Source organism: Genypterus blacodes, unplaced genomic scaffold (genome assembly GCF_046128005.1).
Source record: "Genypterus blacodes isolate CSIRO-AG114 ecotype Tasmania unplaced genomic scaffold, CSIRO-AGI_Gbla_v1 ptg000005l_1, whole genome shotgun sequence".
In the NCBI taxonomy this organism is placed as follows: Eukaryota; Metazoa; Chordata; class Actinopteri; order Ophidiiformes; family Ophidiidae; genus Genypterus; species Genypterus blacodes.
This window is the reverse complement of record NW_027466819.1, coordinates 2,742,501-2,770,455: the sequence shown is the minus strand read 5'-3', so window position 1 is coordinate 2,770,455 and position 27,955 is coordinate 2,742,501. Positions and strand designations below refer to the sequence as shown.

Here is a 27,955-nt window from a genome sequence, read left to right as displayed (position 1 = left end):
CCTCCTTCTTCTTCTATCTTTCTCTCTCTCAACATCCGTCTCTCATTTCCACAATACTCATCACCAACTCCTCTGCTCTCTACCTCCATCCTCTCTCTCCTCATTTTCTCTCCATCTTTCCCATCCCTGCTTTCTCATTCTGGTTTCTATTTTTGCTCAACCTCTCCTCTCCTCCTCTCTTCCTCTCTCCTCTCTTCTCCTCCTCTCCTCCTCTCCTCCTCTCCTTCTCTCCTCTCCTCCTCTCCTGCCCTCCTCTCCTCTCCTCTCCTCTCAGACCCCACGGCAATGTCAACCTCGTCGGGGGTGGACCACGCCGTAATCGGAGGGGTGGTGGCCGTTATCGTCTTCATCCTGCTATGCCTCCTCATCGTCCTCGGCAGATACCTCATCAGACACAAAGGTTGGCCACGTACACACACACGCACACGCACACACACACACACACACACGCACGCACACACACACACACACACACACACACACACACAGGAGCTCACACTCATGCATGCATGCATGAGCATACACAAGAGATACATGTGCATAAATATGGATACACGCTCCCACACACACAGACAGGTGTATGCATACAAATTCAGACACACACACACACACACACACTGCACTCTGAGCTAAATATATATTCTACACCCACATGCACTCCCTTATTCAACTCCCAGTAGAATAAATAGATGAATAAATGACCTTATCCTAATGTTTATTGTATCTGAATGTGTTTCCTTCACAGTTTAGCATCAGATGTGAGGTTTTTAAACTGATATTTCTATTTTACCAGCAGCTCGGCTCTTCCCTGACTACATATTCTCTCCTAACTGTTACTTTATTCTCTCCGTTCAGCTTCATCCAAATCGATCTCTAAAGAAAGAGCAAATTCCTCTCGGATCCGTCTGCAGATGTCAGATTCACAGAGTGCTGAAGTGTGTTTTGATAGGAGACAGACGGGGAACGCTCGCCCTCACACACTCACACACTCACACACTCACACACTGCCGACTGGGCGACTTAACGAACACGATTGCCGAGCCGTCGTTGGGCGAGCGTTCAGGTCAGAGGTCAGCGGAGGGCAGTGGATGGTGTTTAATCTGCGCCGTGTTTCCTGAGCTTCTGTTGAAGCTGGAACAGAACGAGTTAAAAAAGCTATGAGGCCACGATTCCATTTAGTGAAGGGAGAAAAGAGAAACACAAACAAGGAACCTAAAGTCTGAGAAAATGGAACTAATATTCTCTCTCACCCCCCTTCGCTCTCTCTCTCTCTCTCCTCTCTCCCCTTCTCCCTTCTTCTCTCTCTCTCCCTGTCTCTCTTTCTTTCTCTCTCTCTCTCTCTCCCCTTCACTCTCTCTCTCCCTCTGCTCTCTATCTCCCCTTTTCTATCTTTCTCTCTCCCTCTCTCTCTCCCCCTTCTCTCTCTCCCCTTCTCTCACTCTCTCTCCCTCTCTCCCCTCTCTCTCCCCTCTCTCTCTCTCTCTCTCCCCCCTCTCTCTCTCCCCCCCTCTCTCACTCTCTCCCCCTCTCTCTCTCCCTCCCCCTCTCTCTCTCCCTCTCCCTCCCTCTCTCACTCTCTCCCCTCTCTCTCTTTCTCTCTCCCCCCTCTCTCTCTCCCTCCCTCTCTCACTCTCTCCCCCTCTCTCTCTCTCTCCGCAGGCACATATTTGACCCACGAGGCCAAGGGCTCGGACGACGCCCCCGACGCCGACACGGCCATCATCAACGCGGAGGGCGGCCACTCCGGTGCAGAGGACAAGAAGGAGTACTTCATCTAGAGGACGCGAGAGGCGGAGGAAAGGAGCAGCGGGAGGACGCCGGAGGAGGAGGAGTGAAGGAGAGAGAGAGAGAGAAAGAAAGAAAGAAAGAAAACCTCCATTTGTTTTCACAAAGCTTCAGTTCTTCACTCGGACGGAGGAATGAAGGGATGAAGGGATGAGGGGAGGGAGGGAAAGAACTGTGGGGAGGAGGAACGGAGGAGTTGAACCTCACTTGATGTGAATCTTTGCATCATTACAGGGAAGTGAGATTTTGCACTGACATACGGACGTAACACACACACACACACACACACACATGCATACCCTTGATTGGGGGGAAAACGTGTCTCACTCACACACACTTACACACATACACACACACACACACACACACACACAGACTTGAATGCTCGCAGACGCTCAGACTAACACACACACACACACACGTGCGCGCCTCCTAACTAACGCATCAGGATTTCCTTTTTTGAATGACGTCACCGTGTGTGTTCTACTAAAGCATTGCATCGCGCCGCTACTAAAGCAAAAATTGTAACTGAAAATTGTAAACACATTCCAGCATCGCAGACTGTCTCTCCACCTCCATCGTTCTGTCTGTCTGTCTGCCTGTCTGTCTGTCTGCCTGTCTGTCTGCCTGTCTGTCTCAACCCAACCCAGCCCAGCTCAGCCTCTCGCTCCTCTTCCTCTTCCTGTCTCGTTCCTCCTCCGTGTCCCTCGTGTCGACTCCGCCCGGTGGAGCCCGCGCCCGTGAATAAATCAATCTCTGTCTCTCACTTTACCGCCTAACCTTCGTACGCCAGCCGAACCTCTTCCTGCTGTACCCACACACACACCCACACACACACACACACACACACACACACACACACACACACACACACACACACACCAACCCTCGGTACGCACTAACCCACACACACACTCGTGCAGGAAACAGCATTACCGTCTTGCGCTACCAGGCTGAGAGGCTCTGATATACATATATAAATATATATATAAATAGAATTATATAGCATTCTTTTTACTTGACAGAAAATGTTTGGTGTGCTGTAAATACTGTACACTCTCTCTCCCTCTCTCTCTCTCTCTCTCTCTCTCTCTCTCTCTCTCTCTCTCTCTCTCTCTCTCTCCCTTCCTCTCCCTCTCTCTCTCCCTGTCTTTCTTCTCACTCCCTTCTCTCTCTCTCCCCCTCTCCCTCTCTCTCCCTCTCCCCCCTCTCTCTCTCTGATACGCTCCTCCTGTTACTGCAGTACAGTGACGTATTTACTCTAAAGCCTGCCTGTTTCTATGACATGCGTGCAAATGCAGTCAAAAATATCGATAAGAAAAAAAAACCAAGTAGCGACGATGTTGCGACGAAAACTAACATGAACTGCAAATCTTTGTAAGGGTTTTCCTCTTTTCCGTGTTTATTTCTCTTGGGTTCTTCAGTCAGGGACTTCAGGAGAGAGTTGTGTTGGTTACCGTCAGTGTTAACACTTTATCACTCAGTCCATAAACAACATTTTCATTTGCTTTAGAGTTTGAGCGTCTGGATTTCGGATCTTTAATCTTCCGTGACGGATTGTGCGAGTGCACCGGGCCGACGCCTTCTCTCCGCACGATCACTGGAGTTTGGAGTTCATCGGTCTCGGTTCAGCTGAAAGCTCGTCTGGGCCGGAGCCGTGGTGACTTCCTCTAAGGAGCTGGCACGGCCGCTCTGCCAGAGGTGAAATTGCTCGTTTTGAACTGCGAGGCCAAACAGAAGCGTCCCTCTGCCTGCACGCGTTTACGACACTCAGCTTCCTGTTCAAACAGCCTTTTTCGTTATTGTTTGTGTTGCTGCGAGCAGAAGTCATTCGCCCGCCGAGCAAAAGTTTCCCAGAATGTGTTGGAGATCGCCTTGGCACCGCCTCGGTCCGCTTGGCCCTCGCTCCTGGAAATTGATTGCAATCTAGCTAAGAGGCTCCCAGGCCGCAGACTGTTTGAGCGCCAAGGTCCGGCCCGACGGGCAGCGGGCCAAGCCGGAGCGCAGGGTGCACTCACGCTGAAGAAAGTCACCGAGGAACCTCTCCTCTCCTCTCCTCCCCTCCCCCCTCCCCTCCATTTCTTTTCATTCTTTAATCAATCATCCCATCTGTGTCCCCGTCCACCTTCACCCGGCCTTTCCCCTCCTCATCGCTCCTTCCCTCTGTGTTTGATCGATGTCCAATTCTCCTCGCTCGTCTCTCTCTCATGCAGAAGTCCACACGTAGACATAGAAGTAGCGTTTGCGCTGGCAACTCCCCCCCTCCCCCTCCCTCCATCCCCCCTCGCACCACTCCGCCGTATCCTGGAGAGGAACTGGTTTGGCGTCGTCCTAAACGTAGGCAGTTTTGTCTGTGACAGTACTCCTACACCTCTTTGAGAACGTTCAGGGATTGTGCTTTCATACCTCCCTCCCCTTCCTCTTCCTCCCCCTCCCCCCATATTTGTCATTTACTCGCAACCTAGCCGGCTACAGCAGCTAGGCTAGTGCGTCTATAAGCTAGCTAAACTACAAAGAGTAAGGTGACCTATACAGGGGTCACACGTCGTGTCTTTGGAATTTGGGGTGGCTGAGCTGGTGGTGACGCTCCGCCAACCTGGTTCACACACACACACACACACACACACACACACACACACACATGTGGCACAGGCTGGTGGAGTTCGTAATTGGTGTGTGTCGGCGTCACCAGACAACTACAAAACAAACGGGATGATGTTCAGAGCGCCGTCTCTCACATGTTTGCTCTGAGCGAGACGCGTCCGTGCGTGCAGACCAGAGGACGGCCTCGTGTCTCGCAGGGCGGCGTCCCCCCCCCACTCTCCCCTCCCCCCTCCTTTTTGATTTAGCACTCTTATCTGGAGCTCTGCGACTGGAGAAAGGAATGTCTGCCTCGTACTCAAAAGTTTCTCAAAAGTGTAGTGTCTAAAATAACTCATGGACCTGTATTTGCCTGTAACTTATCGTCCTGTCCGTCGTCTTAGTTAATGTGCTAGCATGTAGCTTGCATGAGAAAAGGTTGGAACTGTAGATACGTAGGGTGTCGAGAGAGAGAGAGAGAGAGAGATGAGGAGCTGCAGACAAGCTGCAGACAAGCTTCTTCTCCTGAGACACAAAAACGTTTGACCAACATCCTTCTCGACGACTCGCTGCCGTTCTCTGATCTGCAAACATCGACCAGCGACCCGGTGAACCCGGCGCTCCCTCGCCCCCCCTGTACCCCCTCAGTGCTGCACCGCTGGCAGGATAACGTGGAGGCAGGCGAGTCAGAGCCCGTCCCGTTCAACCAAACAAGCAAAGCGGCATGGGCACGCAGGGTTTGGAGGCGGGAGCTGCACGGTTTAGTCTCCACTCGAGTTTGATGGCACCCGTGTGCAGTAACGACCGCTCGCCGCCAGATGGCAGCAAACAGCAGCTTTTCTCTGTCCTGCCTCTCACCATCTCCCGCTCAGGCAGTCTCACACTAGCTGCCATTCATCTCCTTCCTTTGTTGTAGTATGAAACGTTTTGATTTCTAAATTATGTTTTGTATAAGGTGTGCATAATCTTCTGCGTGTTTCCTTCATGTCAGCTGATTTTTAACAATTAGATATTCCAAAACTTGAAGGGTTAGAAGTTTAGTTTTTGTTTTAACATTCAGTCATTTTGATATAATTTCCTGTATATAGTGTTGCCTTTACTCTTACAGATGCACCCACACACTCTTGCACACACACTTAGGGGACATACACATCCACACACATATCTGGATATGCACAACAGGCATGACGTCTGTGACTATGGTGTATTTGTACATATATGTGTGTGTGTATGTTTGTTTGTGTACGAGTGTGAGGTGTGTATTACAGACCCAAACAGACTCCGGAGACACTTTTGTGTGTGATGCATTCGCAAAATATGAGTTTAAATGACTAAAACAGCGTCTTTTCTTTAGGTCCTTTTTGATGACAAGTCTTCCTTTTGAATAAATATTCATATCACATGAGAATAGTGCTGTCATGTATGTTGATTTGTACTATGGCTGATGATGTCATCGAGGCGAGACCAGACTGGACGCAGCGGTGGGTTCGCGTCTGTTGGCTGTTATGTTACTTCGGACAGTATTTGTTTTTTGGTTTTGTTTGTTAAGATACCAGTTCAGTTGTTGACTTCAAATAAACATGCATTTGGGTTAATTTTACTTGTTGTGTTGTTGGTTCTTCACAAAGGAGGTGGGTTTGCCTCTTTGCACTGATAGCCCAAGAAGATAAAAACTCCCCCAACACCAAACCTCACACACTCCGTTGTGTTATTGACGTGTGTGCACGGAGTTGTCCATGAGGGGGCGCTACAATGCAAGGTTTCAGTGGTTCAGGGTCGATGTGCTGAACAAAAAACGCAACAGTCGCTTCATCTTTTCATTGTTTTCCCTGAATTGATTTACATAAAGTAATCAATTCAAAAAGACAACAAGTGAACGTCTTCTTTGTGGCACACAAGCACACTGATGCCCCGGCCTCTTTATGTTCTTTCTTTCTCTACTCCTCTATCCGTCTCTGATCGTCTCTCTTGCTGTGGTTTCCTCTCTTCCTCCCTTCTGCCTGCTCGTGTTTACGTCCATGTTGTCGCCACATGTTAATATTCAGCCTGATGCACTGAACTCCTGCTGCAAATTAATGACACAGTAAATCACAGCCCTCACACAGATGATCACAGCTCTGCCCAGCTGTGTGTGTGTGTGTGTGTGTGTGTGTGTGTGTGTGTGTGAGTGAGTGAGTGAGTGAGTGAGTGAGTGAGTGAGTGAGTGAGTGAGTGTGTGTGTGTGTGTGTGTGTGTGTGCGCGCATGCGTGTGTGTATGAAGGTCACAACAGGAAGCCCTGCTCTGATCATAATCTGTAGGTATAAAACGTCACAATAAACATTAACAGAAACCTGAGGAGAGATTGATTGAAAAAGAAAGAGAGACATTTTGGGAGGTTTCATTGTTCCATTTGAAGGTGAGTTGCTAATTGAGCGAATAGATTCAAACATGTGATGTGATGCCTTGTGAAGGTACAACAGGCTGGTAAACAACACAGTTAAAGCTCCAGTTAACATAAAAATTTATATTATAGGTATTTTATAGAACACAGGAGGTGTGGAACCGTAAATCTGTGGCTCTGCTGTAACGCTCTCTGCTGTTATTGGAGCGCTTCATGCAGCAGCGCTCAAACTTAGACTGTTGTTTACTACCAAATAAACTATAAACTTTTATTATGATTAAACTAAAATATCATTTAGGTGTTTGTGTACATGTGAGGTGATGTGTAGTTCACTTCACCATGACTGGAGTTTACAATCCTCCTCAATATGATCTGACACTAAGCAGATGTGAATCACTCACTACAGGTGAGAGCTTTGGGTTTTAGATTAAAGATACAGAGAGAGAGAGAGAAATGCTTTATTGTTGTTATATGTGATGCCATCATGATGTGGGCCTGCTGTCTTTTGTCTTTAGTGTGTAGGAGGCGCCGTGGCAGACCAGAGGACGCAGTGAGACCAGCAGCTTCACCCTGGAGACTGAGGGAGCAGAGATGTAAAGTCAGCTGCACAGCATCCTCCACACAGTGAGGATGAAGATTTTACTCCTTGTTTGTGAATTCAATGAAATTTAACAGAATTTAGGTTGAATTAAGTGGATTGAAGTAATTGTCATCAAATTTAATTTAAAGGCGATTCCCTAAACAATGGTAATGAATCTTATCACCTTTGGGCAAAAAGCTTTACAGTGAATCCCAGAGTTAATGTATATGTGAGATGACGTAGAATAAAGAATTAGATTACACAGAATAGTATCAAATCTACTTCATTACCATAGCCATGTTTAGTCTTAATGTTATAATCAAACCAGACAGCCCCCCTGTGCAGTTCCCTAAACCACCGCAGGGGGCGACATTCTTCTCTCTGTCTGTTCCAAAACAGAGATTTGAGCGTGGAGGTGAGGTGACGGGGGGGAGGAGGAGGGAGAGGAGAGGAGGGGAGGGAGGGAGGGAGAGAGGAGGGAGCACTCCTGTGTGTGTGTGTGTGTGTCTGTGTGTGTGTGTGTGTGAATGGGACTCTAGAGCGCAGAGAGGAAGAGGAGCCCAGGCTGAGCAGGACGCAGAGGAAAGTGGAGGCGCATTTGTTTTACGCACATAGAAAACTGGGGGAAAGGAGTGAAAGAGAGGAAAAAGAGGAGGAGCAGAGGAGAGAAAGAGGAAGAACAAAGCGTAACGGCTCCTTCTTCTTCTTCTTCTTCTTCTTCTTCACATTCGGGGCTCCTCTCATGACTGGGAGCGGATCCATGGTTGCTTGTCTCGGACGCGGCGCAGCGGAGAGGAATGTGAACGCGCTCGGCTGAACCATGCGAGGCTTGTGGCTCGTAACTTTGGCGATCACTTTGAACCAAGGTGAGACACACACACACACACACACACACACACACACACACGCGAGGACACACTAAAGTTTCTTCCTTCTCTGATTGCTCTTGGATCCTTTCTCCGCTTTGACGCGTCGCTGTCAGGCTCAGTGTGTGTGTGTGTGTGTGTGTGTGTGATCTCCTAGATTAGTGTGCTGGACTTGCTTTGGGGGGAAAGAGGCAGAGGAGCGCGCGCACGCACGCACGCACACACACACACACACACCAGACGAGTCACATTCATATATCTTCAATTACTTGTGTGTACGTGCGTGCGTGCGTGTGTGTGTGTGTGGTGTGTGTGTGTGTCTGAGTAAAAGAGAGCGCATCTGCAAAATGATGTTGGTCTGACGTGACCTTTGCAATCCATGAATAGATAGATTTTGGTGACACACAAACGCAGTGTGTGGCAGAATAATATGTTCTGTACGCACACACACACACACACACACACACTGAACACACTGCGTATAACCTGCCAGCCGCGGATGATTGATGAGGTGAGGCTCCGATGCACAGTGTCGTCGCCGAGCTTTAACACGAGTCACACCGAATCAATTTTCAACACACACACACACACACACACACACACACACACACACACACACACACACACACACACGCGCGCACACACACACACACACACACACGCACTAGACACGTGCATTCCCTCAATCTGTGCGCGCGCGTGTGTCTCAAAGGAGAGAGAGAGAGTACAGGAAAGACACTAGTGTCCCTGGAGAGCAACTTGTGTGTGTGTGTGTGTGTGTGTGTGTTGCTGTGTTGTGTGTGTTGCTGGGGGTCTCTTAGCATGCAGGTAGAGTCTCGCGCCCTCTCGTGCTCGTGTCCGTGCGCGCCCCCACGTGCCGAGAAGAAAGCGCTCATATTTTACCGTGAGGACAGAGACATATTCAGTGGAGTGGAGGAGCGTCCCATTACTAATATGAATGTGCCCGATTATCGATCACCTTGATAGATTACTCCACTCCATCTCTACACACACACATAGACATAGGATGAGTGTTTGTTTGAGGGCCGTTATGGTTCCAAAGGCAGAGATGATTAATGATGCAACCTGATATGAATGGTTGAACAGTGTGTGTGTGTGTGTGTGCGCGTGTGAGTGTGTGTGTGTATACCTGCCTCAGCACCTGGGTCTCAGTGCCACAGGCTGCCGGTGTGATGAACCACAGACGGTGATCTGAGAAGACAGACAGTCACCGTCTAGAGCGCAGAGCCGACCGCCCCATAGAACAGAATCCAGTAGAATAGACAGAATAGAGCTGAATACAGTAGAATAGAGCTGTGTAGAGTAGAATAGAGCTGTGTAGAGTAGAATGGAGCTGTGTAGAGTAGAATAGAGCTGTGTAGAGTATAATAGAGCTGTGTAGAGTAGAGTGTTTCATCAGATTAGTCAGTTTAGCATCATTACATGTGGCTCTCTACAGTTTGATTCAATAAGGCGTTCTTTTCTATTGAAGCTTGACACAATAGGACATGATAGAATAAAGGAGATGAGAGAACAGAAGAGTTCTGGCCCTATAGAACCCAGCAGAACAGAAGAGAACAGAGGATGAAGCAGAGCAGAACAGAGCGGCGGCGCGGTGGAGTCGGGCAGCAGAGTGGCGTCTCCAGCTGAGCCGGTGTGTGAGCCTGTGAATGTGATCAGAGTGAATCTGTCCTCTGCACGCAGCAGCTGCAGTCTGATGTGTGTGTTCAGCCTGGGTGGATTCCTCCAGGTGTGTGTCTGCCGCCTGACAGTGCCGAGCTGATTTACCGTCTGCTCTCGGTCCGGCTCCGGGACGCAGCCGCTCTACATCTCTGAGCGGTCGACCACGAGTCTGTGGGCCTCTGTAATTACTACTCAGTCCCTTGTATGTGTGTGTGTGTGTGCGTGCGTGTGTGTGTGTGTGCGGGCCCAGTGTTGGGTTTTGCTGCATGTGATTCAATAGCGAGCTGCCAGCCAGCGCGGGCCGGGGCCACAGGCGAGGAAGAGTCTGTGTGTGTGTGTGTGTGTGTGTGTGTGTGTGTGTGTGTGTGTGTGTGTGCGCGTGTGTGTGTTTTTCTCACACTGGATTCTTGAAGAGTTACTTTTGCTTGAGTTGAACATTTGTGCTGCCTGATCATGCAAGCAAAGCAAGCAGAGCGATTCCTGCAGTGCAAGCACCTGTCCCATCTCACTCGCTTTGCCTCTCTCTCTCCTTCACACACACACACACTTTCTTTTTCATTCTTTCTTCCCCCCCCCCCCCCCTCTCACTCTTTTCTCCTGTCACACAAATGGAGCAGAGGCGCAGATATAAAGAGACAGGCCCAGAGACGAGGAGAGGAAGAGACGGGGGCTCAGGCCTAATCTGTTGACAAGAGGGGATGTTTGAGGATAAACACAGGCAGAGCAGCGGACAGACAGAGCGACAGAGACGGAGGCCCGTGTTGACTCAAGCCTGTAGCTCTGCTCACTCTAACCGCCCATTGTTTGATGGCTTACAGCAGGTTCCCACAGAGAGAGCGGGTTTGGGCCCCCCGGGGGTCTCTGGTGCGGCGTGCAGCCACCATCTTCAGGGAGTTTGAGTGATTGTTTAATTTCACCTGTTTGGAGCTCAGCCGGCGTTATAAACACTCCTGTTCTGTTCTGAATCAGCAAACAACCAAAGTGTTCTCAGATGAGGGTTAGAGGCTTTAGTCAAAAGTTTGCCAAACTGCACTGCAGCATAGAATGATTGATTGATAAGTTCTGAGTCCAGCAGAGAGACATTTTAAGTCTGAGGAGCTTTTCTGTGCTAAGAACATCTTCCAAAGTTGAGACGATGTCATCAGTCTAGTTTGCAGCTCAAGCATTTCTTCATGTTTGGGAAGTTTTGAAAAGTCAATTTTGGAATTAAAATGCAAACTACTTCATCTGGATGTCTTTAGAATAAGAACAATGCAGTTTCTTCAGTCAGTTTCTTGCTTGGCCCTCGTAAAGTAAAGGTCACGTCTCCCTCCATCAGCTGTGAGCCAAAATGACAGAAAACTTTCCTTTTCTGCTCTTCCTCTTCCTCAAAAGCTTCCCCAGTTCCTCAAAAAGTTAGCGTTGATGCTATGTGAGCTGAGACGCTGCTCTTACCCACTGGCTCGGAACTTATCAATCGGGCCTTGTATCCACACGCGCAAATCTCTCACTTGTTTCGATCTCACAGCTTTGTCGTTTGTTGTTGCCGGTCTCTTTAGGGCGTTGTGTTGATATTGAACAGCGTAACGTGAGAAGCTCCTAACTAATTAGATCGTTTGCGTCGAACTCAGTTATTCATCATTTTGTTGAGGAAACACCCTCAAGCACCGCTGGAGACACGGCTTTATCAATAGACAGTGTGTGTGTGTGTGTGTGTGTGTGTGAGAGAGATGTTCTGTTACTGCTGCAGGCTGTTGAAAAATGATAATATGACAAGGAATGACGTCATCAAAGATAATGCAACTCAAACGTCCTTATCAGTGGGAGAAATATGTAAACGGAGGCCCGGCTTCATTCTTACTCGCTCGCCTTCGCTCAAGCATACGAATGTTCGATACACGCGTGATTTGGTGGCCGTTATCTCCTGAAGCTCTGCTGATGATCATTTCTCGCATGAGCGGCCTGCGGAATGAATCAGACCCTTAACTTGGCCATTAGCGGCACACTGGATCAACAGAGCTGCAAAGAAGCGAAGAGGTTGAATGATTCTGATGCTTTAATTGGGTGAAGAAGATGAAGAAGAAGCTTCGACATGCAAATGCAGGAAATGTAAAAACGGCATGACGAGAACTTGTTTCAGAGCGGAGTGGAGGTGGAAGTTGAAGTGTGTGTGTGTGTGTGTGTGTGTGTGTGTGTGTGTGTGTGTGTGTGTGTGTGTGTGTGAGGGCCTCCAGTGCCTGACAGATTTGAGGTCTTTATGACACAGGGACGATAATCAGAGGTGACAAGGAGCGGCGATTAAAATACATTAATGAGTAACAGCCACGATTAGCCGTCGACAAAATCATGGTGATACCCCCGCCACACACACACACACACACACACACACACACACAGGACAGACTGATGGCCTCGTATGAGAGCTGACAGACGTCAATCTGACTCTCAGTCATGTCGTGGCTGTGAATGAAGCGTGATGGGAGAGGAAGAGGAGGAACATTTACTGAAGTACTTTCAGTATTTCAGTCTGATGGCACTTTGTACTTCTCCTGCGTTGTATTTCAGATGGAAGTGTTGTTCTTCCTCCATCATTCCTCTTCCATTTGACGACTGTAGTCACTTTGCAGATAGAGACGTCGCTGTTGCCGGGTAAAGTTTTAGCTCCACAGCACAATGTGTTTTTGAGGAAGCAAAGAGGTCTGAGTGCCCAAACCATTTGTTCCAATTTACTCGCCAGACTTCATGTCTCCATTTTGATTGAATTAACAATTTCACAATGATGTCATTTCTTATGTTATTCCCAATCATTCAATTCTAAAATCTACCACGGGAAACATTTCTACTTCTTGTTTATACATGTTGTTGTTGAGTTTGTTTACTTTACTCTCAACATTATAAAGGACATTTTGCTGCTAATACTTTACGCAGAATTGGGACTTTTACTTATTAGGTCGTATTTTTCCATTGAAGTATTGAGTGCATGATTCGAGTGTTTCCTTCGCCACTTGAAGAAGAGGAGGAGGAAGAGAAAAGGAGAAAAGAATTGGGGGAAAATCAAGGAGTTAATGAGGAAGGAGGAGCGAGGAGGAATGCAGAGTATTGGCGAAGAAGAGGAGGAAGAACGTAGGGGAGAAGGAAGGGCCGAGAGAGGGGGCGATCAGAGGAGGAGTGGAAAACAGACATGGAAGGAGGGCAGCAGAAGAAAGAGGGAGCAGTGGTCAGGCAGGAATAGGAGAGGAGCGGAGGAGTGGGATCTAAGGGGAGCGAGGGAGGAGGGGAGCGGGGTTTGCGGCGGAGCGGAGATTTATGTGCTGGAGAGGGTCGGAGCGAGGGAGCAGAGGGAAACAGCCAGACCTATTATAGATGGCGCTCTCCTGGGAGCGCCGGGCCCGGAGTTTTCCAGGCATCTCCGGCATATTTCACCGGCGCTCCGAGCAGCACGGTGCCGTGCACACACAGCGTGGCTCTCCGCAGACTCCGCTGCCCTCCAAAGATAAATAAAGTGCTTCTCCTCTCTGCACACAAGTATTCAATAAAAGTGATAAAAGGCTGGAAGTAACCCTTCTTAGCTGCTTTTTTTTTTAAGGGGGGGCAGAGAAAGTGAGAAACCCAAACTGGCCGGCATCTCCTAGGAAAAGCTCTCAGAGGAATGCAGACATCAAGCATAAAAGCAGCGGACGCATAAAAGTGCCTCTTTTTATACGAGGGAAAATGTCAACAAAAAGGGCTGAGAGATCAAATAAGCCGAGTGTGGAGGTAGTTTATGTTTCTGCTGCTCTCCCTCTCTTTGTCTGCCTGTGTTTTCTCTCTCTCGCTCTCCGTCTGAGCGTCTGGTGTGCGTGTGTGTGGAGGTGAGAGAGAACAATTGAATGGGCCTCCCACATAAAATCCATTCAGAGACGTCTCGAGGAATAAGAATGAGAAATCGTCCTGTGCAGCGAATTAAATCAGTCTGATCCATTACAAGATCACTATCACAGGCTTCCCTTTTTTCTTTGCCCTCTATGCTTTTACTGCGTGTATGTGTGTGAGCGTGAGTGTGTGTGTGTGTGTGTCTGGATCATGATGTACCCAATGCCATTACAATCTACAGCTTGGACTGTTTTATTAGCATTACACAGCTGAGATTCCTTTTCTCCCCCATTATGAAGGTTGAATTAAATTACATCTGAATGGTTTGTGTACCTGAATGAAGTAGGAAGTTACAAGCTGTGGTTTGTTTATAAACAAGAGGTGCAGCCAATCAAGCAGAGACACAGAGCTGAGTCAGTCTGAAGGCAGAGGATGCCTGGAAACCACATGTGGAACAACTGGTTGCTTAAAGGCAGAGAGAGCAAGAAGTGCAGTTTAACAAAATACGTCTGTGTATTCTTTGTGACGTCTCAAATTTGTGGAAGTCCTTAGATGTTGGAGATGTTTGTGAAATATCCAGCAGCTGAATTTAGAGTGTGAGGCTCTCAACCAATCAGCTTCATGTTAGGGTGAACGTAATGTAAGGCTGAATGTAAATTTGATGAGTAAATTGTCAATCAATCCATCCAAAACATCACTAGATGAACAGTTGTAGATGTGTCAGTCGAAGCTCCAGCATCAGGCTGAACATCCAATTCCACATCTTCTCTTTTATTCCCATCAAGCTAAGCCCTTTGTAATTCCTTTAGCAGAGAATTCTTTGCTTATCATTTTCAAAGTGAATCTTGTGTTAAGCGAAAACTTCATAATATTTAATACTTCTTTTTTTTTTTCTTTCTCTGGGAAATCCAAAGCAGGCCAATCATAATCCTAATTCTTCACACTCCGCAGTCCCACAATCCAAGCTGCCTTCTGTTCCACTTAACTCAACATTTAGCGCCATCCAATCTTCACCCGGAGAGGCTTTTCCACAAGATCTGCCAAACTTATTTCCCTTATCGGAAGCTGAAATTGTGTAACCAACTGATTTTATTGCGTAGGCACGACTCCGTATCCCCTCGCCTCCATTCTTCCTTCTCCTTGGGTGGATATTAAGCAGGGATAAAAGAAGTAGCAATTTAAAGATGGAGATGGACAACATGATTGCAGATGATGAAAGCTGGTATCCATCACCACCCACTCTGTTTGCTCCCCCCTCCCTCCCCCCCACTCCCCTGTTTGTCTATCTGACTGCTCCTCCTCGCTGCTCTTATGTTTTAATGCGAGTCGATAACTATCAGGAAGTGATAACAGCCTGAGCGAGGGCAGGCAGGAGCAGGGGGGCACAGCAGGCGGCCGCGCCGGGGAGGGTGACACTATCTCACCCCCCCCTCCCCCGGTGAAGGTACGGGCAGGGCAGAGATAAGACAAGGGGGGGGCAGTGATGTCACACCACTTGTGTCTCATTCCTGTGTCGGCTAAATGAAGTGATGATGTCACAGGAGAATTTGTCTTTGTTCTGGAGGAAACGAGCGATGAGGCGGCGAACGTGCGTCTGGAGAGGGAGAACCCGTGGCATCGAGGGCAGGGGGGAGTGAGGGGGGGAGAGGGGGGGAGGGCATGCACCTTGCAGTGATTAATGGTGGATGTGTGTTTTCACAGTCTCGGGCCTGAGCCAGAGAGGGATACTGTGTGTGTGTGAGTGTGTGTGTCTGGCTGTGAGGAGGAAGAGAGAGAGAGAGGAGTGGAGGAGCAGCGGGGGGGAAGTGCTGTCACGGGGGTACGCAAGTGTGTGTGCCTTAATAAAGGTGCTGTGTGTGTGTGTGAGACAGACGTGGGGGGGGGGGGGCTGTCAGGGGTAGCATGAAGGTGTTTTTGTATGGCCCTGAATAATGTGTGTGTGTGTGTGTCTGTGCGTAATTGTGAACCACAGAAAGAGAGAGAGAGAGAAAACTGATTTAAAGTAAAGGGAAAGAGAGGGGGAAGCTTTGTGTTTGTGTGTGTGTGTGTGTGTAAATCCACAATATATGACGAGGGCCAAAAGAAAATAAAAGAGTAGGTCTGCTCTGTGTGATTGCAGCAAAGCAAAAGAGAGAGAGAGAGAGAGAGAGAGAGGGGGGCGAGAGAGAGAGAGAGGGAGCAGAAGCGAGCCTGTTGGGGAGAGCGAGAGAGAGAGAGAGAGAGCGAGAGAAAACGATAATTTCTTAGCTCTTCTTTTAAGTAAGTCTGTTTCTATAGCAACCATGCAACCAACGGCTGGAGAGAGAGAGAGGGGAAAGTGGGGGTGCAACCAGAGAGAGAGAGGGAGAGAGTTACCATAGCAACGCAGGAAGAGGGAGGAAAAGGACTAGAAACTTAAGGAAAAAAAACATATTGGGTGGAAATGTAAAAAGGCGAGATAAGCAAAGGAGCGGCGACTTTACAGCACTGAGACGAGGCTAACTGGAAGATAAAGGGCGAGCGAGAGAGCCAGTGAGCGGGGTAACATGGCCGCACTGTGTAGAGCTGGGAGAGAGAGAGAGAGAGACAGAGAGAGACAGAGAAAGAGAGACGAGCTGCAGTGAGAATAACAGCGGACACGACTGCCAACTGATTGTCCATTCTCAGCACTTGACCATACCTGACCTCCATCACAGCGTGGAGAGGGCGAGAGAGCATGAGACACTAAGAGAGAGAGAGGGAGGGAAGGTGGACTGGGAGTTCTGGGAGTTCTGGGTTCTTCTTTGTGCAGTATTATGGTTAGAAAAGATTCAACATGTCATTTACTATTATTTGGTTGCTGTTACAGATCTTATAACGTTTCCCCTGTACCATGTTTGATGTTTCTTAAGTTCATCAACCTGGTGCAGGCCTCACTTAGGACAGGCAGACACGAGGGAGAAGGATGGTTCTTCCTCCTTGGCAAAAGGGAAATGCTCCTCCTCCTCTCCCTCTCCCTCTCCCTCTCCCTCTCCCTCTTATTCTTCTTCTTCTTCTTCTTCCTCCTCCTCCTCCTCCTCCTCCTCCTCCTCCTCCTCCTCCTCACCCCTCAAGAGGTCAGATGGGGTTGGCAGGATATCGTACACTGCTCAGATCAGTGATTCAGTTTAGGACAGCTTATGGTTGCACCGCCACCATCTTGCTGGACAATCTGGCCCTCACTGGCCCTTGTTGTTTGTCACTGTTCTGGCTGAAGATAAGGAACTAAAGCTTGTTCTCCCTCCAGAGGCTGCATACATCATGTCATAATGCAATGGCCAACACTTAAGTAAAGAAACACAGAGCTTGAGTAAGAAAATAACATTCAGTATTTCTGCTGCTGGTCTCCAGGAGCTTGGAAGTAAAAGCCTGATCTGGGACTAATACTTCAAAGAATACAGTCTCTACTTGCTTATGTGTGTGTTTCTCCATCTATTCATTTTCAAACTGCTCATCATACTCAGGGGCTCAGAGGCAAACGGCTGAGCGCAGCAGCCTAAATATGTTTCTCCTCAGCAACATCCTCCAAACTCCTCCTGGGAATATGTAGTTGTTTCCAGGCCAACAGGGAGATGTTATTCCACCAGCGTATCCTGGATTTGCCCCAGGGTCTTCTCCCACTTGGCCGTTCCTGGAACACCTCCAGAGAGATGCAGGCGCTCGCTTACTAGGTGGCACAGCTACCTCCACTGGCTCCTGGAGAGGCAGAGGAACAACTTGGTGTTTGTAGTCATGTTCTTATTCTTCTGTTAGGTTCTGAAAGTCGGTGACCGTAGGTGAGAGTTTGAGCGAGAATTAAACTTTATAGATGAACCACAACCTTGGACAAAAGGTCACAAAGCCTGGCAGGGGACAGGATCAGAGATTTAGTCTGCTGTGTGTGATTTTGTGCTGGAAAAGAATTCAAAACACTCCCACAGCTGGAGAAGTGTGTGTGTGTGTGTTTGGCTTGTATCTGCATTGCTGAGGCAGAATAATCCAAACAAAGACGGCTCTTCGGGAGAAGGGGGTCTTAAAGAGTGGGTAACTACAAATGGCCCATTTTCATTCAGGGTGTGCAACTGTGCTTAGCAGAGTAGAAGCAGATCGATGTGTGTGTGTGTGTGTGTTGTTTGGTGCATAAAAGGTTTCAAAACAGATCTCAAGATGAAAATAAGAATATGGAAAAATGGAAATCTGTGTGTTCACGCTTTAGAGTTTCAAAGATTTTACATTGAACTTTTCCAGCACGAGGGAGAGTTTCTGCAGAGCGCGCTGTAATGGGGTCAATCGATTCCCTGCTTTGACATTATGGATTGATCAAAATGTGCGCTTTCATCAAACTTTTTCTGACGTGAAATCAATCCTCGATCCTCGATAAGAGAAAAAAAAAAGGCTTTGGTGTGACTTTTATGACTCAGCTTAATCGAGGCGTCTCTCTCTCTCTCTCTCTCTCTCTCTCTCTCTCTCTCTCTCTCTCTGTACGTTTACCGCCACAAACTGCAAAGTGGTAGATTCCCCCTTCAAAGCAGTAGCAGCAGCAGCAGCAGCACAGTCAAACACTAAGACTCCACTGCGCAGGGTTAATTTAATGGGGTTTAGAACAAAAGGTTTGGAGAAAGATATTTCCTGACTATTCCCCACACAATTACTTAATCCCTTGTAATTAGTTCCCCTGTTTGAAAAGGAATATACCGACTCATTCTCCCTCTATTCTCCCTCTATTCTCCCTCTTTTCTCCCTCTATTCTCCCTCTTTTCTCCCTCTTTTCTCCCTCTTTTCTCCCTCTTTTCTCCCTCTATTCTCCCCACTGAATTGTTAGATAACATTGCAGCAAAAATGAATAACAGCAAAATGTCTTTTTGGGGCGCACACTGTTTTATGAGTCACAGAGCCGCAGCTATAGAACATGAAAGGGACAAGCGGGAACAAATGTATAATTGCATATTACTATTTTGTTCGAACAATTTGTTGTATCAGCTTTTTCTCTTCCAAGAATGCTCGTTGTAATTAAACATAAACATGGTTGAGTTTGTCTGCATTCATTAACCTTGGCCATTTGAGCTTCAGTGCTCTCGGATATCAGACGGGGGAAAATGTAGGAGGCTTTTTTTTTTTTTTTTTTGCTTTTATGGATAATCATTGTACGGTGAATTCACAGCAGCAGATAATGAGGTGCACACAGTCATTTCATTTCTGGCTGAGCCCCGCACAGGACAGCTGTCTGTTTCCAGCTATAGCTGCTGGCCAGCGAACCATTAGCCTGTTTTACACTGATAGCAAATAGCCATTAGGCGTAACTGCAAGCCAGTTAGCCAACAGCCATCTGCCACAAACTGCAATTATGCAGCTTTAAAGTGCTGATGGAAATATCGTAATTATGAGTTGAGCATGCATGAATGACCTGACAAAATGGTAAATACGCCTGGGAAACAGGGGGTTTTGCTATGATACTCGAGGTGACAATTTGTGATGTTGTGAAGATAGAACGTGTGAAAGCTGGGAGCGAGTAGCACAGAGTTTCAGTGTTTCAGTGTTTCAGTGTTGCAGCGATTCAGTGTTTCAGCATTTAAGCATTTAAGTGTTTGAGCAAACGAGGCCTTGGGTTCTGTGCCGAGTTGCATGTTCTCTTGGAGTGTGTGCGTCTGTGTGTGAGTGTGTATATATTTGTGTGTGGAGGTTTGTATGTATGCCTAATAGACCCATGATCCCCCCCCCCCATTGACAATGACAGGACAAGGACGTACAGAAGACGGATGGTTGCTTTGTAAATAAATCAAACAAACTATTTTTTATCTCTATGCCACTTTTACTAACGTTCCACCAAAAAGCATCCAAATCCTCCACATTGCTACTTATTCATACCAACACCCATCTGTAGGAGCTTATGTTGAGCACTTGAAAGCATCAGTAGTAAAGTGGAGCAGTGGAGTCGGTGGCTACAGGCTGAGATGATGCTGCTGCTCTGCTGGCTCACAGCGCCCATGTGCCGGCTGCGTCCGGTGGCTCTCTTCCTGGTCGCCGCCGTCTGTCTGCGCGTTCAGGTCAAGCAACTTCCCTCGTCCCGTCATATTCTGCCACCAGCCTTTTTCTTCCACAACGCTCTGATTAAGTGGTACAATAGTTGCAAATCTGCTGGCTCGGGTGCTGAAGAGTAATTACCAACGTCTGATAAGCATTTTGGGGAAGTTTCCCATCTACATGTTTCTCCGCTGAGGCTTTATCTGTGTTGGACGCGATTCTCTTTGCTGAATTGGCTCAGCCGCTCGCCATCCTGGAAACTGGCCTCGTCTCGCACACCATAACACAACAGATTGGCACGCGTTTTGCCCGACCAAGAATAATGCTGCGAGCTGTAATAATTCGCTCATGCTGAGATACGTGCCATCTCCATCACACAGATAAAGCCGCTGTTGCTGGTGCTGAGCATCATAAATGGCGTGTTGGAGGGGCTAATTGGCCGCATAGACGCAGGCTCAGGCGCTCATCACCAGCGACGCAAATCAGGCTGGAGATGGAGGGAGGGACGGAGGGAGAGACGGAGGGAGAGAGAGAAGGAGGGATGCTGGGATATGAGGAATGAGGCTTCCCACTTAATGTGCCTTTTGTGTGTTTTTACGCCGGCCTCGCTTCCCCTCTCTCAGGATCCCTCCGTTTGTGTTACCATGGGGACGGCATGCTTCCTACGTCGTTCCCTTCCCAATCCCCCCTTTCTCTCTTTCACTCACTCGTTTCGGTGTTACCATGGCGACACGCGTCCCTTTCTCTACGAGCCTGCTACCTGTTTCACATTGCCGGCCTGTCTCACTGGGTCACTGCCTGTGTTTGCCAGTCCGTCTCTCTCTCTCTCCCTCTCTCTCTGCCTGTCTGTCCGTCTGTCTGTCTGTGACCGGTCGCTTGTGTGCCCTTGGCTTTTCTTTGTTTGCTCGCCTCTTACGTTTGTTTATGTTGTGGTGCTTTACCTATCTGCATGCGTGCTTGTTTTCCTGCATGCCGTCCCTGTCTGTGTTTGCTCTGTCTGCCTGTCTCACCCTCTCTTTCTCTCCGGCTGACTGGCTGTCTGTCTGTCTGTCTGGCCACCAGGCTTTTCCACCTCTAATCCTCTCCTCTCCTCTTTCTGCTCTGCTGCTTTGCTCCATCGTTCCCCTAACATCAACCTCTCTCCCCCTCTTCTTCTCCCCCTCCCCCCAACTCATTTGTTTGTTCACACATCAAAACAGTATCCATTGAATGTCACTGGGTGCACAGAATAAAAAGGGAGGGATTTAGGTAATTTTCGCAGACGGCAGCTGTTGCTATGGTGACACAACTTTGGGTTTTGCCGGGGAAGATTGAGGGATGAATAGAGGGATAGACGGAGAGAGGGAGAGAGAAAATGTGCGAGGACAGAAAAAAAGAAGGGGGAGAAGAAAGAAAGAAAAAACGAAAGAAAGAAAGTCATTTCTTGGCCCTCTGTGTTTATTTTGGCCCTGCATTGATCCGTGTTTCCAGCAGCGAGCAACAAAGGAGCTTTGATCCAAAAAGCAAATATTTGAGAGGGGAAAAAAAATCAACAATCATTCAATACTTAAATATTAAAAACCTTTAACTTTGAACTAGTCTGATCATTTTATCAAACCAAACTCAGGCTCAGAGTATTCCTTTAGTATTAATATTTATTCTTATTTAATTCAGTCATCTCGTCAGATTACCCGCCACTCTCTGCTTAATGCAATAATAATATTTATATCTGGCCAGAGGTTTAACCAAAAGGCAATTAATCTGTTCAGCCATGTCAACAAAATCCACCATTCTGTGTCTCCAAACAACACACCATCACATTGTTTACATGCAATCTCCACCAACCTGAAGTCTGTGAACTCGCCTGTTCCTCTTCTCAAATCCTCTGCTTGCTATTATATTTAGAAAAACCACTTCATTTTTAATGCATTTGAATATTAATAGTCTGCAGGCAGGGGGTGATGCGGGGAGCTGGACTGGAGCCTTTGGGTAATGATGTAGAGCTGTGGAATTAGCTGCAAAACTGCTATTGATTCAAGCTGTGAGCACTGGAATATGAAACATGTGACGGGGGGATGAGGGAGGAAGGGGGGGCAAAAGACCTTATCAATGAACTTGGGAATGAAAGAGGGAATGAGACAGAGCGTGTTGGGGGGGCGCTCGGTGCAAAAATGGAAAACCAGATTACCAGCCAACAGAGGATTGAATTAAAGAGAGACAGAGAGAGGGAGCAGGCGAGGAGGGAAAATGGGATTATGAGGCAACAAAGACGGGGAGAAAAGGAGAAAAGTGAGAGAGGGGAAGTGAAAGAAAGAAAGAGCAGCGCAAAGAATGCAGAAGGAAAGTAAGAGGAGAAGCCAGCAAAACACCCAAGAATGAAATGAAAGAGATCAAATAAGTGAAAGAGAGAGGGAGAGAGAGAGAGAGGGAGAGAGAGGGAGAAGGTGAAGGAACGGAGCGATGCCTCAGCCTGGAGACGCCACGCTACAGTAAACTCAGCACCCCTGGACCCAGCAGTTGTTGATGGGAGGATTAATTTGACAAATGTCAAAGTTTATGTTTCATTACAGAAGGCGGGGGTGGGGGGTTGGAGAGAGGATGGAGAGAGAGGAGGAGGAATAAGAAAAAGGAGAAAAAGAGGAGGAGGAGGGAGAGAGGGAGGAAATGCCATGCATTCCATTAGTGGCCAGAGAAAACCACAGGGGGAGGGGAGGGGAGGAGAGGAAACGGCAGAAATGAGAGAAATACAGGAAACAGAGGAGGAGAGGTAGAGGAGGGAGTGTGTGTCTGTGTGTGCGTGTGCGTGTGTGTGTGGGGGGGGGGGGGGGAATTACACCGCCATACATAAAGACTGAGAGAGGGACAGAGAGAGAGGGAGAGGTTTATAAGCGAAGGAATGAAGTGCTCGATTCATCACTGCCCGGGCCGCCGTTGTGACCTTTGAAAGCGGAGTTAATGTTGGACAAGGCAGCACTTAACATTCTGCCGGCCTCCACGTTTGTTCTTAAGTTGTCGGGGCGGAGCTCCGGCCCCTCACGTCTCCACCAAACTGCGGCGCTTCGCAGCAGTCAGGGCTAGTACAAGTGGACGTAGAGGTCCATTTTCAACAGGTTAACCCGGGAAATTGAAGCTGGTTAAAGCCGGTTAAAGGTGGTTAGCCTGGTGAAGAGCTGGTAAAGGTTCTTAGACACTGAATGTCTTTTCCGCAGCAGTTCAGTGTCTGTTAATCATCATGGCTCAGGTCTTTGGTATGGACTGAAAATATTAGAGAGAACACTACCTCCTTACCTCCTTACCTCCTTTCCCCCTTTCCTCCTTACCTCCTTACCTCTCCTCTTCTTTAATGAAATAGTGCAGAAAAGACCAGCGAGGTTTTATTCCCCGTTTGTGCTTCTGCTGAAGTCAGCATAACTCTGCATTCATCCTCTGTTTTCAGAAGGCAGGCAGAACATTTTTCTCTTCTGACCCCGATCAGACTAGGATATTGTCGAACAAATTGGGTTCCTTGCATCCTTTTACAAAAGCAACTACAAAGCCTGAGAAGCGAGCTCAGAACAGGGCCCGGGTAAAGGTGACATTTAGGAAACTCAATGATGTAATTGCGAAGGAAGTTTGTAAGTGCGAGAGCAGACGCAGCTCTGCTCTGACTGATGTAGAGGTTAATTCAAGAAACGAAAACAAATTAGGCTCATTCTTTGCTAAATGAAATGGCAGAATGCTTTATTGGATTATGTTCCTAACCAAAATCTGCTTCAGCTCCAGAATCCATGGAGACGCCCCACAGTTTGCTCTCACGTTTCAAGGCTTTTTTCGCCACGAGACGAGCTGTGTGTTAATGTGTTATGGCCGATCTTACTCACAGGGAGAGGGAAGGGGGAGGTTCTCCGTCTTCATTGCTGTAAACCAGTAATAATTTCCTCATAGGATTCAGGCCAAGATGAGTCATTTTTTTGAAACTTGGCCCGAGCCTTTGAACAAACAAAAGCCACAGGCGCACTGAAGCTGCTAGTAGACCATTCTTTACGTTTACTTCACATTTAACTTACAGCAGAAACGGACAGGAAGAACTCGGTTGAACATTCTCGGTGATGTGAGTTGTGGGTGAACACAGTTTGAGCTACGTTAGCTGCATGCTAGTGCCGCTTTGGCGGTCGCAACAGCAAACGGACAGGGACAGACGTTGAATGTGGAGCTAATTAAATGTAATGAGCTCTGTGGGGTGTGTGTGTGTGGGGGGGGGGGGGGGGGGGTGTGTTGTGTTGTGTCCTTGACAGCTATATGAACCATCCAGTGTGTGTCACAGACGAACGCTCTGTGTGGGTCCTTAGTGTGTCCATCACCTCTATTTTACGATTTTCTCCACTTTCTCCTCCCGTTCCCCTGAACTGCAGATGATAAACATTAATGTGCGCTGATCAGACGATGCTGAGCGTCTGTAGGTCCAGTAGTGTTTGTCCGTCCGTTATTGACACGTTTCACTCAAACTCGAGAGAGGAGCAACCCATTAACCGCAGGCGTCAGTCAGTCTGATGGCGGCGCTGTAATGGGACCTTTTATGTTTTAAGGTGTCTTAAGTCATTCCGACGTAAGTGTGATCCAGGTAAAGCAGCACTCAAAGTCAACATCATTTTTAGAGATTTTAGATCAAATTTATTGAGTTTTTATCCCATTTTTTCATTTTGTCACTAGAAATAACAAAAATATTGAAAAAGAATAGAGAAGGAAATACAATAAGATTAAAAAAGCGTTTTGAAAAGCTGTTTGTTGAAGAATAGTTGAAGTTTGAAATGATTATTCGCCGCACAGACCACAAAGTCCTGACACATCATCGCCTTGTAATGTTGCTGTCACTGACCTATTAGCTAACAATTGCTGAGTCACACTTCCAACACACTCAGAGGAGCGTGAATGCCACACTGGAGATGTTTGTGTTTGTTTCTGTCTGATGAGTGAAGTCCAATATTCAATCTGCTTTTCAGTTTGTTTTGGTTTCCACCAACTCCACAGATATCAGTCGCTGACTTCTTCTGGTCTGTATTTAGCAGCTAGCTATTTAGCTTCGTCTGTCTGCGTAGTCGTTGAGTTTCTTCTGCTGGAAACAAGAAACTAAGTCTGAAATGTGAAATAAATGTAGATCTGTGAAACCTAAACAAAGAGCTAAGACGGGACCACATCTCTGTAAAAATGTGGACGCTCCTGTTTGTGTCTCAGGGTCACGGCGGCTGAACACTGATCTTATGATATCAAACATATTGATTCATCTATTTCAGAGGAAAGCATTGCTTTTATTTCATTGCTGTAGTTCTGTATTCGTTTGCAAATGCAGAATGATGTCATCAACACATTTAAACATGATGCAACGCTTTACTGGTGACTACAAATGCCTCTTAGACATTACATCATCAATAATTGACACTTTGTGATGATCCACAAAGTCCATATGTTTACTTACAGACCTGAGAACATTCTGCAGCTAACACAGCCGTGTGTTTGAAATGTTGTTCATTAATAAAGTCGTAGTCAAGTTTTACAACAGGGGAGCATTTTGTATTTTACATTTTATTACAGTTTAAGAAACAAACTAAACATACTTTCAGCTTTTCCTCCTGATGCACGCCGTGTGTGTGTGTGTGTGTGTGTGTGTGTGTGTGTGGATGGTCCGAGGTGCTGCTCCTCTGCTGATAGTCCTGTGACCGCCCCCCCTACACACACACACACACACATACACACACACATACTCCCTCCTCATGTAACTCAACCTCCCTCTTAATGAAAAACCTCTCTCTCCCTCTTACTTACACACACACAGACAGACACACACACACACACACACACACACACACACACACACACACACACACACACAAACACACACACACACACACACACGCATGGGCATATCCTTGTCAACAGAAACATGAAATACTGACAAACAGAGAGAAAGAGATACTCGCATATCCATACGCACACACACACACACACACACACAGACACAGATACATGATAACACCAACTGAAAATACATACAGCTATGCACATGAGCACAAACACACACGCTCTCACACACACTCTTGTGTCCCACAGCTCCACATCTGAGCACTTCTTCTCTCTGTCCTCTGCTGTTATTCCACAGAGATCTCCTTCATTTCCACCGGCAGAGTCGCTCACAGAAACACCACTTTCTTCTTCTCACTCAACTCCTGATTTCAGAGTAGAAAACACAAATGAAAAATTCATTTGTGTGTTTCTCTGCCTACGTGTGTGTGTGTGTGTGTGTTGGGGGGTTGGTTTGATTGAGAGTGTGTGTGTGAGCAACAAGAAATGGAATTGATGTATCGTTTCTGTGTCACTGCTAATGTTACATGTCGCCAGAACCTCCAGGGATGACAAACACACACACACACACACACACACACACACACACACACACACACACACACACACACACACACACACACACAGTCCATGCTGTTTTTTATACCTGATGCAATATTGTGCACACATATTTAAGTAAGGTACATTCACTTTATACATCTAACACACACACACACACACACACACACACACACACACACAGGCTGATGTTGTTTTCTAAAGTGCACCGAACATTTGGGGTATCAGAATGTGTGGAGAAAATCAATTCTCTTTGTCCCAACACACACTCATATTTTTATATATTGTGTGTGTGTGTGCGTGTGTGTGTGTGTGTGTTATTCACAGTGTGCTAATGCGGAGGAGCAGAGGTTGACCTCAGGCGAGCGGCTAATTAAAACAGTTCCAGAGAAAAGAGAGAGAAATGAAAGGAGAGAAAAAGGAAAGAAGAGCCGTCTGGAAAGAGATGAAGAGATAGAGACACAGAGAGGGAGAGAGAGAGGAGAGAGAGAGACACAGAGACACAGAGAGACAGAGAGAGAGAGAGAGGAGAGAGAGAGATACAGAGAGACAGAGAGAGAGAGAGAAAGATGTCTGTGTTTAATCACACAACAAATATGCAATCGATGTGTTTTTATGTAAAATATATAAATAAACATTTCACTATGAAGACAATTAGCAGTTTAAGCAGACAGAATGTTTGTGTGTGTGTGTGTGTGTGTGTGTGTGTGCGCTTCTTCTGATTCTCTCTACATTTGTGTGTATCTTTTAATTAGTATCTTTTCATAATTTGCCCTCTTTTCCAATCCCTTTCTGTGTGTATGTTTGAGTGTGTGCGTGTGTGTGTGTGTATGTGTGTGTGTGTGTGTGTGTTTGTGTGTGTGTGTGTGTGTGTGTGTGTGTGTGTGTGTGTGTGTGTTTGAAGTATACCAAGCCAACCAAACTCAGGTTGCTATGCCTGGTTGAGGCAGAGTGTGTATATCCAGACATCAGTGGAGAGGGAGGAGGAGGCGTAGTGTGTGTGTGTGTGTGTGTGTGTGTGTGTGTGTGTGTGTGTGTGTGTGTGCGTGTGCTTGTGCGTGTGCGTGTCTGTCTGCGTGTGTGGGTGTGTCAGGGTGTTGTGGGGTTAGATGGAGGAAAGAGTGAAAAGCCAAGACTGAAGTTTGATCTGTTTGTTCTCTCCCCCCGTGTCCCACTTATATGTCCCCATGGAGCCGAGAGGGAGGCTGGTGTGATGGTGGTGGTGGTGGTGTGTGTACGCGTGAGTGTGTCTGTTTGTGTGTGCGCACAAAAACAGCGACAAAGAGGGAATAAAAAGACCCCAAACAGATCAGAAGGAACAGATAAACAAGCACAGACAGATTGAAACAGACAGATTGACAGTGAGACGGGGCGAGATAAGAGACAGGAGACGTGAGCGGGAGAGGACACCGTGAATTAAAACAAACATGGATACACACACACACACACACACACGCATGCATACAGGCGGCATGAAGTGATTGACACAGGCCGACAGACACGCCTACAGACTGAGAAAAGGATGAGTGGAAAGAGAGTGACAGAAGAAAAGAGGAAGGCAGAGAGAGACGCAGTGATGCTCAGCAGGGAGCAGATCCAAACAGACAGACCAGAGACAGACAGAGACAGACAGACAGGCAGGCAGGCAGACAAGAGACAGAAAGGCAGGCAGACAGACAGACAAGAGACAGAAAGGCAGGCAGGCAGACAGGCAGGCAAGCACGCAGACGAGACAGAAAGGCAAGCAGACAGACAGACAAGAGACAGAAAGGCAAGCAGACAGACAGACAGTCACCCTCACTTCATTTGTCTCTTTGTGTCCTCAGCTGCTCTATGGAGGCGTCGACACTCAGACGAGGTTCTGGCGTTGGACTCATTT

At 47.4% G+C, this 27,955-nt stretch overlaps 2 protein-coding genes across 5 annotated transcripts in view; both read left to right on the top strand.

The window, feature by feature from the left end:
* The window catches only part of cadm3 (cell adhesion molecule 3), a 68,084-nt gene extending 62,119 nt beyond the window's left edge, over positions 1 to 5,965 (top strand). For both annotated transcript variants that reach the window (XM_076149289.1, XM_076149288.1), the window contains 2 exons: positions 275 to 400; positions 1,660 to 5,965. In XM_076149289.1, coding sequence (XP_076005404.1) covers positions 275 to 400; positions 1,660 to 1,778 — 245 coding nt within the window. In that variant the 3' untranslated portion in view covers positions 1,779 to 5,965. The remainder of the gene's footprint in view (positions 1 to 274; positions 401 to 1,659) is intronic.
* A 1,862-nt stretch (positions 5,966 to 7,827) lies between these two features.
* Positions 7,828 to 27,955, top strand: part of kirrel1b (kirre like nephrin family adhesion molecule 1b) — a 50,651-nt gene continuing 30,523 nt past the window's right edge. For all 3 annotated transcript variants that reach the window (XM_076148617.1, XM_076148609.1, XM_076148625.1), the window contains exon 1: positions 7,828 to 8,193. In XM_076148617.1, coding sequence (XP_076004732.1) covers positions 8,148 to 8,193 — 46 coding nt within the window. In that variant the 5' untranslated portion in view covers positions 7,828 to 8,147. The remainder of the gene's footprint in view (positions 8,194 to 27,955) is intronic.